At 38.4% G+C, this 10,070-nt stretch overlaps 1 protein-coding gene and 1 pseudogene across 1 annotated transcript; both read right to left on the bottom strand.

Moving 5' to 3' along the window:
* Positions 1-1,184: 1,184 nt before the first annotated feature.
* On the bottom strand, positions 1,185-5,068 carry LOC125877478 (uncharacterized). Its single transcript, XM_049558763.1, has 3 exons — positions 2,478-5,068; positions 1,948-2,276; positions 1,185-1,795 (listed from the first exon to the last, which is right to left on the bottom strand). Exons 1-3 carry the CDS (start codon positions 5,066-5,068, stop codon positions 1,185-1,187), a joined length of 3,531 nt encoding a protein of 1,176 aa, XP_049414720.1.
* Positions 5,069-7,890: 2,822 nt separating this feature from the next.
* LOC125877477 (uncharacterized) overlaps positions 7,891-10,070 on the bottom strand; it is a 10,961-nt pseudogene continuing 8,781 nt past the window's right edge.

Raw genomic sequence — 10,070 nt, 5'->3', positions numbered from 1 at the left:
GATATCGCCACTCAAGAAGAACCCATTGGCGAGTCGCCGATAGTTCTTTTTTTATCTCTATCAGCATGTATTGGATATTCTTTAGCTTTTAAAAACCGTTTAATGTCGTGATACCAGGGCTCACCGTCTGGCTCTACTTCAATTATATTGCAATAACCATGTTGATCCCTAACTTGGATTTCCAACGGGTCAATATAGGTATTACCCGGGTATGGAAGCATCGAGGCTAGGGTGGCCCAAGCATCAGCTAACTCATTGTGAAACCTGGGAATGTACCTGAATTCAATGGACTTGAATCTTTTGATGAGGTTTTCTAAACATTGTTTGTACGGCATGAGTTTAATGTCTCGAGTCTCCCATTCGCCTCGTGCTTGTCAAATGAGCAAATTGAAATCCCATAAAACCACCAACTCCTGCACATCCAGATTTATTGCCATATTCAAACCCATGATGCAAGCTTCGTATTCTGTTGTGTTGTTGGTACAAAAGAATCGAAGTCGTGTTGTGGCAGGATAATGACATTTGTTTGGTGAGATAAGAACTGCCCCAATTCCTACTCCATTTTTGTTGACATCCCCATCAAAATATAATTTCCACACGTGACCATCATTAGGAATTTCTTCCTCAATAGAGTTGATTTCTTCATCAGGGAATTCGTCATCGATCGGATTCTCTGCTAAATGATCGGCCAACGCTTGTGCTTTCATGGCGGTGCGGGTGACATAAATAATATCAAATTCCGTAAGCAAAATCTGTCATTTTGCCAACCTACCTGTTGGCATGGATTTTTGAAAAATATATTTCAAAGGATCCATTCGAGATATAAGATAGGTCGTGTAGGACAAAAGATAGTGTTTCAATTTTTGGGCAACCCAAGTCAAAGCGCAACAAGTCTTTTCTAACAGAGTGTACTTTGCCTCATAGCTTGTGAACTTTTTGCTCAAATAATAAATGGCTTGTTCCTTTTTTCCTGTAATGTCATGTTGTCCTAAAACGCAACCAAATGAATTACCCATCACTGAGAGATATAAGAATAACGGCCTATCAGATTCTGGTGGGACCAATACCGGAGGGTTTGCTAAATATTCCTTAATTTTGTCAAAAGCCTCCTGACACTCACTTGTCCATTTGATAGCAGCGTCCTTTTTCAACAACTTGAATATCGGCTCACATGTGGCGGTGAGTTAAGCAATGAACCTGCTGATATAGTTTAACCTTCCCAGAAAACTCATGACTTCAGTTTTGGTTTTTGGAGGTGGCAATTCTCGAATGGACTTTGTCTTAGAGGGGTCCAACTCAATACCTCTTCGACTAACTATAAAACCCAAAAGTTTGCCAGATGGCACTCCAAATGCACATTTAGCTGGATTAAGCTTGAGGTTGTACTTTCTCAATCTTTCGAAGAATTTTCTTAGATCACGTACATGGTCGACTTGCGTTCTAGATTTAATGATGACATCATCGACATATACCTCAACTTCTTTATGCATCATGTCATGGAATATGGTAGTCATAGCTCTCATGTAGGTTGCTCCCGCATTCTTCAAACCGAATGGCATGACTTTATAACAATATGTACCCCATGGGGTGGTGAAAGCAGTTTTTTCTGCATCTTCTTCATCCATGAGAATTTGGTGATATCCGGCGTAACAGTCCACAAAAGATTGAATCTCGTGTTTGGCATAATTATCAACTAAGATGTGAATGTTGGGTAATGGAAAATTGTCCTTTGGACTTGCTTTGTTTAAATCTCTGTAATCAACACAAACTCTGATCTTTCCATCTTTCTTTGGCACTGGCACAACATTAGCCAACCAGGTAGTGTATTGGACATTTCCTCTTTAATTTTATTGCTCATGTCTGTCTTAAACTTTCGCTGCTTTTGCTGGATAGGTGGAAAATCAAGATGTATTGGAAGTTTGTGAACTACTAAATCAGCACTTAAACCCGGCATGTCATCGTAGGACCACGCGAAGACATCTTTGTATTCAAATAAAACTTGAATTATGTCGTCTCGAATGTTTTGATCAACATGAATACTTATCTTTATTTCTCTTACTTTTTTAGGAGTTCCTAAATTAACCGCCTCAGTTTCACTTAAATTAGGTTTAGGCTTATTTTCAAATTGATCCAATCCCTTTTTTATTTCTTCGTAAGCTTCATCTTTATCATATTCGTCAAACTTTGGATTCATTGTTTCGAGATCAGACAACTTTTTAGGATCTAACTGTAAACTCCGCATGCATGTCATATTATTAAAGTCGACATTAACGTAACTGAAATGAAAAATAAGAGGACATATATTAGATAGAGTAAGAACAGAGAAGATGATTGAATATGATTGGGAAACTAGAACTTCATTGCATTAAATGAGAAATGATAGAAGGGTTAACACCAAAGTGAGATAGCTAGAAGGTTTGAATTACAACCCTGAGAATAATCCAAATAAATAAATTAAAAGCAGCAAAATAAACTACCAAGACTCCCTCCTTGTAGGGAGAGGAGTGGCTTCCCAATTGTTGAGCTGGACATTCGGGCCGATGAATTGCACATCCATGTGACTAGTGCATTCACCCATCTGAGTCATGTTTACGTCATAAAACATTTCCTTGATACCTTGACATATTTCATCAACATCATTCTGGACAGAGAAGTCTCGACTCGGTTCACCTCGAGATTTAACGAAAGATTGAGCAATATGAGGGATTGACTTCAACAAATTCCAAACATTTCTTTTACGCTCTTTTGCCCATTTTCTATCAAATCTAGTTGGATTGAAACCCAAACCGAATGTCTCTTGATTACCCATCGGATTGATGGGATCTACAATTCCTTGCAAAGACAACCCTAGTCCCTTTCCAGGTTCATAGCCGTTTTGTACCATCTGGGACACCACCATGACTGAAGCAGATGATAGATGAGATTGTGGTATAGGCTTCCCTACCAAAAACTGATTGACTGTTATAATCTCAAAAGCCTGATAGTTGAGGGATTCACAACTTCTTTTGGCCTCAATGCATGGTATTGACGGATCTCGGGTGATTGGGAGATCATCTTCACCATGGACAATGATTTCTAGTTTGTCATGCTCAAACTTGACCAGTTGGTGCAAAGTAGACGGCACAGCTCTAGCCAGGTGGATCCATGGCCTACCCAAAAGTAGATTGTAAGAAGTGTCCATGTCTATTACTTGGAAAGTGATTCTGAACTCCACTGGTCCAATTGTAACAGTTAAGTATATTTCACCAAGAGTGTCCCGTTTTGCGCCATCAAATGCACGCACACAGACATTGTTAGTACGAATTCTATCTGTGTTGATTTTCAACCTTTGTATAGTAGAAAGAGGGCATATATCTACACCTGATCCTCCATCGACCATGACCCTTTTCACATAATGTTCTTCACATTTCACGGTTAAATGTAACGCCTTATTATGCCCAGATCCTTCCAAAGGCAATTCATCATCAGTGAAAGTGATTCTATTTACCTCAAATATTCGGTTGGTCATCTTTTCCAAGTGACCCACCGTGATACTTTCTGAGATATGTGCCTCATTCAAGATTCTGGTCAAAACTTCACGATACTCTTTAGAATGTATGAGTAATGACAACAAGGATATCTGAGCGGGTGTTTTCCTCAATTGATCAATAACAGAATAATCTTGCGCTTTCATCTTTTTCAAGAACTCTTCAGCCTCCTCCTCAGTGACAGGTTTTTTAACCGGCAACTGATTTTCTTTGGCTTGTTTGTCTCTTCTTAATTCTTCTGGAGCATAACACCTCCCAGAACGAGTTAATCCTCTTATTTCATTTGTCTCTTCAACAATTTCCTTTCCTTTGTGGGTAACAACGACTTTGTTGTAATTCCATGGAACGGTCTTGGTGTTTGTCATCGGAAGTTGTGTTGCAATTTGTATCACAACTGGCTCTTTCACGCTTTCTTGATTTTGACCAAATGCTCGAAGCTTACCAGGAATGTATAATTTTGGTCCATTCAACGGTACTTCTCTTCTTTTTACAGCTCCAGGGACATACAACACAAGTTTTCTCGAGTCTCCAAAATTTGAACTTGCACCGTTCACAATTATCGGTGCCTTTTGTATGGGTTCTAAAACCATACTCGACTCTTCTTTTGAATCTCTGCTTTCCATTTTTGTTCTACATGTTTGCTCACAATCTTCATAAATGTCTACCATCCCCACAATATGCTCCTTATTGTGAGCAGGGTGTGGGTTATTGGTGACATTTGGCGCCTCCTCATTACGTATCTCAATTACCTTATCCTCAATCAACTTCTCAATGACTCTTTTTAGAGTCCAACAATTCTCTGTGCTATGACCTGGAGTGTTAGCGTGATACTCACATATAACAGTTGGATCAAAGCCTCTTGCATTCGGATTGACAAAATAGGGATTTACAGGTTCAACCAATCCTAATTGTACTAATTTCCGCAACAAACTCTTATATGACTCTCCAATTGGGGTAAAGTTTTCTTTTCGACCTTGTTCTCTTGTATAATCCATCCGGGGACGTGGATTATGGGGTGCCTGAAAATTTTGTTGTTGGGGGCGAGAACCTTGTGGGGCAGGTGCCCGCCATTGTTGGCGCTGAGGAGGTCGGACATATGCTTGAGTGTTGAGAACTGCATATTGGGATGGGTAATAATGTTGAGGAGAATTAGATTGTTCTTGTTGGACTTGAACATAAGGGTGGTTCATGCCCATTTGAATACCTCTCGATCCAGACGTCATCATGGACCCTTCTTCTTTCTTTTTTCGATTTACAAAATTACCTGACCCGCTTTGTATTGCTTGCGTGGTAGCTCTAATGGCTGTTTGGCTTACAATTTTACCCGATTTTATGCCGTTCTCTACCACTTCTCCGATCTTAATGGCTTCGGTGAAAGGCTTCCCCATTGCAACGAGAAGGTAATGAAAGTAGTCAGGCTCTTGTGCCTGGAGAAAAACATCAATCAATTCATAGTCTTTCATCGGCGGTTTGACTCTAGCTGTCTGCTCTCTCCATCTTATGGCATATTCCCTAAAGCTTTTAGACGATTTCTTCTTCATATTAGCTAGGGAATTGCGATCCGGAACGATATCAATATTGTATTAGAATTGTTGGACAAAATCTTGCGCCATGTCATCCCAGATATGCCATCGAGAAATATCTTGATCGATAAACCATTCTGAGGCTACACCAGTTAGACTTTCTCCAAAGTAAGCCATAAGAAGTTCTTCTTTTCCTTCGGCTCCCCTTAGCTGATTACAAAATCTTTTCAAATGAGTCACTGGGTCGCCATGACCGTTATACTTATCAAACTTTGGAGTTTTGAACCCTATAGGCAAGTGAACATCTGGAAACATGCATAAGTCCTTGAACGAGACACTTTTGTGTCCTCCCAGCCCTTGCAAATTCCTTATGTTTTGCTCCAAACTCCTCATTTTTCTTGCAATTTCTTCATGTTCCTCGTCCTTAATAGTTTTTTTAACCTCAACGGGGGAACTGTATTGATGAGTGTGGTGGTAAGAATCAGGAATTTTGAAAGTCAATTTAGGGGCCTGACCTTGGCCATATTGATCTTTGGGTATAGGATCATCATTGGATTTTTGTACTAGTGTTGGTTGAGGATTTGCATTAGTTTGCACAGTTGGCATGAAGAGTGGATTATTCATCATGGGTGGATTCAACGGGTGTACCGAGGAAGTTCCAGCAGTATTAGATGTGTTAACGTAGGGTCCGAATCCAGGTGGATAAATCGGGTCACTTGTTGAGACTTGAATGGGGAATGACATATTTACATTCAGGTATTCCCGAATTGAAAATGGGGGACCCTGCCCATTCATCCAAGCTTCATACATTTCGGCCATCTGTTGTCTCAACATCTTGACCTCTTCTACAGACACTGACTCTTGTGCAACCATTTGATTTTGGACTTCATCATTTCCCGACTTTGTTCCGTCTTTGCGTGTCATTTTTGCTTTCCCTTTTAATCTTGTGTTATATTGATGAGATGTCAGCTTTATTCACAAACCAACCACCTTTAAACTCTTTCTCTCTTATATATAAAAACAAATGTGTTAGGATTCAACACTTTGCAATATTAATAACACGTTGAATGTTATGCACCTAAATTATTCCTATTTCTACAATGAATTTTGGAAGACTTTATTGTTTCATCCCGGCTTTGGATGACTTGCTTATGTCTTTTAGTCCCATACTTTACTCATCTAAATATTTTGAACGCATTTTGATCGAACCTGTTGAAGGTTGCCTACGTATCATGTTGAACATGAATCAGATCATTACGTAGTTCGTGAAGAAGAATTATATAAAAAAAAAAGAAAACACGACATTTATTTATATGAAGACATCATTCAAATCAAAATGTTCTTAAAATAAATAACCAAAACATCAAAGTACTTAAAGATTGAAACAAACTTCGACAAAAAAAATGAAAATAAAAGAAATAATAATAATAATAAAACAAATCCTTCTCCAATATTTCTCGATCATCAATTGCCCCCTAGGCTAGAGTAAACCTTGAACAAAGCTTTTGGCAGATGTGGGGCCAGTGCACGCGCATGTCGACCCAAGCTCTCATCACTCCGATGTAGATAACCACCATAAACATCAATCAAGCTCTCTGTCAGCTGAAGCACTTGTCCTTTGGCCTCCTCCATATTCTCGTGACAATTCTGCAACCATTCTTGAGTATCAACCCTGTGGGTCAAATCCTCCTCATGTGCCTGAAGCTCTTCGATTTGATTATGAAGTTCTTCACGCTCCCCCATCCATTGATTTCTCTCGATTGCGACTTCTGCTTGATACGATGTGAAACGCTTTGCTATGTCTGTTTCTCGTCCCATCGAAGCTTTTAACTGATTTTGTAGTCTAGCCTGTGTGTGCATTAAGAGGGTCTTTTCTTTTTTATACTTTTCCTCTTGTTGCTCCATAGCGCCTGTGACAATGCCCAAATCCTCATGTAAGGTTCGAATGGTGGATTGATGTTCCTTTTCAGCCCTTTTCTGAATCAACCTAACTCTTTCTTTGAATATTGCATCACGTTGAGCCAAATCTTCTCTAGCATTCTTTAGATCATTACTGAGGATATCCAGAGTAGACCTGTAATTTATTTCCACCTCAAGCCGAGCTTGCTTGATTCTGACTTCAATTTCCTCTTCTCGATCTCTGAGTTCTCGCGCTGATCCTTCGAGCATTACTTTGAGGGGGGCTTGATCAAAGAACCAATGGAGGTATGAGGGGTCTACTTCTCCTTCAACACGATCGTCTACCATAGCTTTCGAGCTTATAGTTCGACTACCACCCCAAATCTTTTGAGCTTTTGATTCTCGATCTCGATCTTCAGACGACACCTCCCATACGAGACTCTGTGTATCCTCGGCCCTAGGTAAGTTTTGTTTTTGTCCTAGTTGGCGTAGCACCCGAAGGGGTATGTATGGTTGGAATCCTCGAAGGCCTGTCAGAACAAAGAATGGACGATAGGAAGACATAACAATTACCTCACTCGCAGGGAACCAATGATAGTTCCATGTAATATCAGATGCAGTTAATTTAAGAAGATAATGTCTCCACGCTTTGACACCTTTTGGCAATTTGTCTACTAATTCCTTCATCCTGTCTGGGTGGCTCAAAATATAATTCGTCCACTCAGATTTGAAATCTGTCGCAAAACGATGGCGATACAAGTGCTCCAAAAACCACATTTGCAATAGAATGCTGCAACCTTCAAAAAAGTCTTCCCCTTCTCTACATTTAGTCAAAGCACGATAAATGTCAGCCAACATCATTGGCAAGATAGTGAATTTCTTTTTCTTCATCATAACAGCGACTATTCCCGATAGATGAATACTGATTTTTTTATCCCTTCTTAGAAAAACCATGGTTCCCAAAAAGGCCACCATGAATGCTTCTTGTCTATGTTTTTCCCAAGTAGGGAGGTGTTGCCCATTTTTAAGTTGCTTCCCGTAGTCTGAAAATCCTTCTTTCTTTCCATATCTTGAGTATAGAAATTCCAAGGAAACCAACCCATTATCGAAACACTCCTTATGAGGATAGATGATGTGCATTTGTTCTAAAAATTTGTTCCCGCTGACGTTTCTTGGGGCTATGAGTGTTTTGCTTCGAAGATCCTTGCCTAACCCTGTGAAACCACCCAACTCCTCCAATGTAGGCGTTAACTCAAAATTGCTAAAACGAAACACATTGCTTGTAGAATCCCAAAAAGGGATCAAAGCCTCGATCAAATCTCTGTCAGGACTAAATCTCATGATATCTGTGAGGAAACCAAGATGTTTAAATATCTCAGTTCGCCTAAACTCATGCATATCGTTCCACCAAGCCATAAGTACTGGTGGGGTTTTATCCGTGATCATGAACTTTGGGGGATCATTGACCATTTCGACTGCTTCATCCCTTGGTCTTTTATCACATCTCATAGATTTCATGGTTACCTGGTTAGGAAAAGAAACTCGCGATTTAAAACCAAATTTAACTTATGAAATTTTGATAATTCGAAATCATTTGTTGAAGTAGTTAAAAAAAATATGAAAAATGACTCAGAATGCCTAAAGTGGTCATTCTTTCGAAAACGACTTTTGTTGACCTTCCTTAAGGGAAGCCTAAGTTGTTTTCAAAGAAAATGACCGAATAAAGAGATAATTTTGACAAGTGAATCATGAAGAGCAGAAAGAAAAAGAAATAAAAAGAAGGTGGATATGCCCTATTTGAAACAAATTTAAAGACATACATATATAAAATAATTTATTTTATTGCATTATTTTTTTTTTACTATAACCTTTTTTATTTATATATTTATTTTTTATTTTTTTATTTTTCTGTAAAAACTTGATGTTTTGGTAAAAGCGAGAATACAATTGAGGGTTATATATATATATATATTATTTTCAATTTGTTTATCTTGAATCATTTGCTGAAAATGGGTAAAATAGACATTTCTTCTTTTAGTCAATTATCTAAAGCCGGTCAACATTTGTTATAGTCTTCCACATGATGTAACAAGTAGCACAAAATATACATGATGGTCTCAAGAAAAGGCACATATCCTAGACAGACCCGACCCCCATGCCGAGTCTTGCTAAGTTAAATGCACACGATGCAGATAAAACGGAACCTAGTAAGGATATCTTGTCTGAAGGTTTTAGTTCTACTAAGGCTGAACTTGTGGAGAAAGGTATCTAGACTGGCTATAAAACAAGTGGACAACTCGAGTTAGGAAGTAGCAACGTATCGGTAGCAGCGCTTTCCGGCTTTGTGCATTGGTGCTCCCCTTTCTAAACATGTGTGACTAAAAATCTTTCACCATGGATCGAAGATCCACTGGCTATCTTGACAGAAGTGGGGTGCGCAGTCGCAATTCCCATAATTGTAGTATAGAAGACTCAAAAGAGTGTGCGAGAGAAGACAGTTATAATGCGATGCAAATAATATTAAAAATAATTAGCACATTCAGTCAATAAATACAATATCAAAAACATAAATGAAGAAATAAATAAATAAAGTCATATACAAGTCAATATTTACATGCTCGAATTCTGGTTGTTCCCAGCGGAGTCGCAATCTGTCACACCCCTTTTATTTTCCTTCAAAATTTATTTAAGTATGTTTTGAAAGAAAAAGAGTTTCTCCAATTAAAGTGACATTTTTGAAAAGGGGTTATTTTATTATTCAGAGTCGCCACTTGAAATTGAGTTTTGGTGTTCCAAGTCACCTTATTATTTAAACCCCTAATCAAAAGGAAATTTGACTCTTTATTTTTATTGGTCTGCGAGAACAAAGATCGGGTAAGGAATTCTGTTGACCAAGGGGAAGGTATTAGGCACCCCTCGAGTCCCGTGATTCTAGCACGGTCGCTTCATTGACTATATATGACTTAAATTAATTTTCGAATATTGTATTATTAACTTAATAATAAAAGTTATTTACCTCATTATTTGGTTTATTTTAAACCTATTTATATTATATTAATATATTTTCGTTAATTAAAAAGAATGTATATCACATAAATTTATTCAAACATAATAAAGTAAA

Source organism: Solanum stenotomum, chromosome 9 (assembly GCF_019186545.1).
Source record: "Solanum stenotomum isolate F172 chromosome 9, ASM1918654v1, whole genome shotgun sequence".
Taxonomy (NCBI): domain Eukaryota; kingdom Viridiplantae; phylum Streptophyta; class Magnoliopsida; order Solanales; family Solanaceae; genus Solanum; species Solanum stenotomum.
The sequence above is the reverse complement of the archived record's forward strand: the minus strand, read 5'-3'. Positions and strand labels throughout refer to the sequence as shown.

Excerpts from the sequence above, each read along its gene's own strand:
- LOC125877478 (XM_049558763.1), bottom strand. The coding sequence starts at position 5,068 with ATGAAGAAGAAATCGTCTAAAAGCTTTAGGGAATATGCCATAAGATGG. Across the intron at positions 2,277-2,477 it reads CCTACAAGGAGGGAGTCTTG|TTACGTTAATGTCGACTTTA; the intron begins GTAGTTTATTTT and ends TTTTCATTTCAG. Across the intron at positions 1,796-1,947 it reads GTCCTACGATGACATGCCGG|TGCCAAAGAAAGATGGAAAG; the intron begins GTTTAAGTGCTG and ends ATGTTGTGCCAG.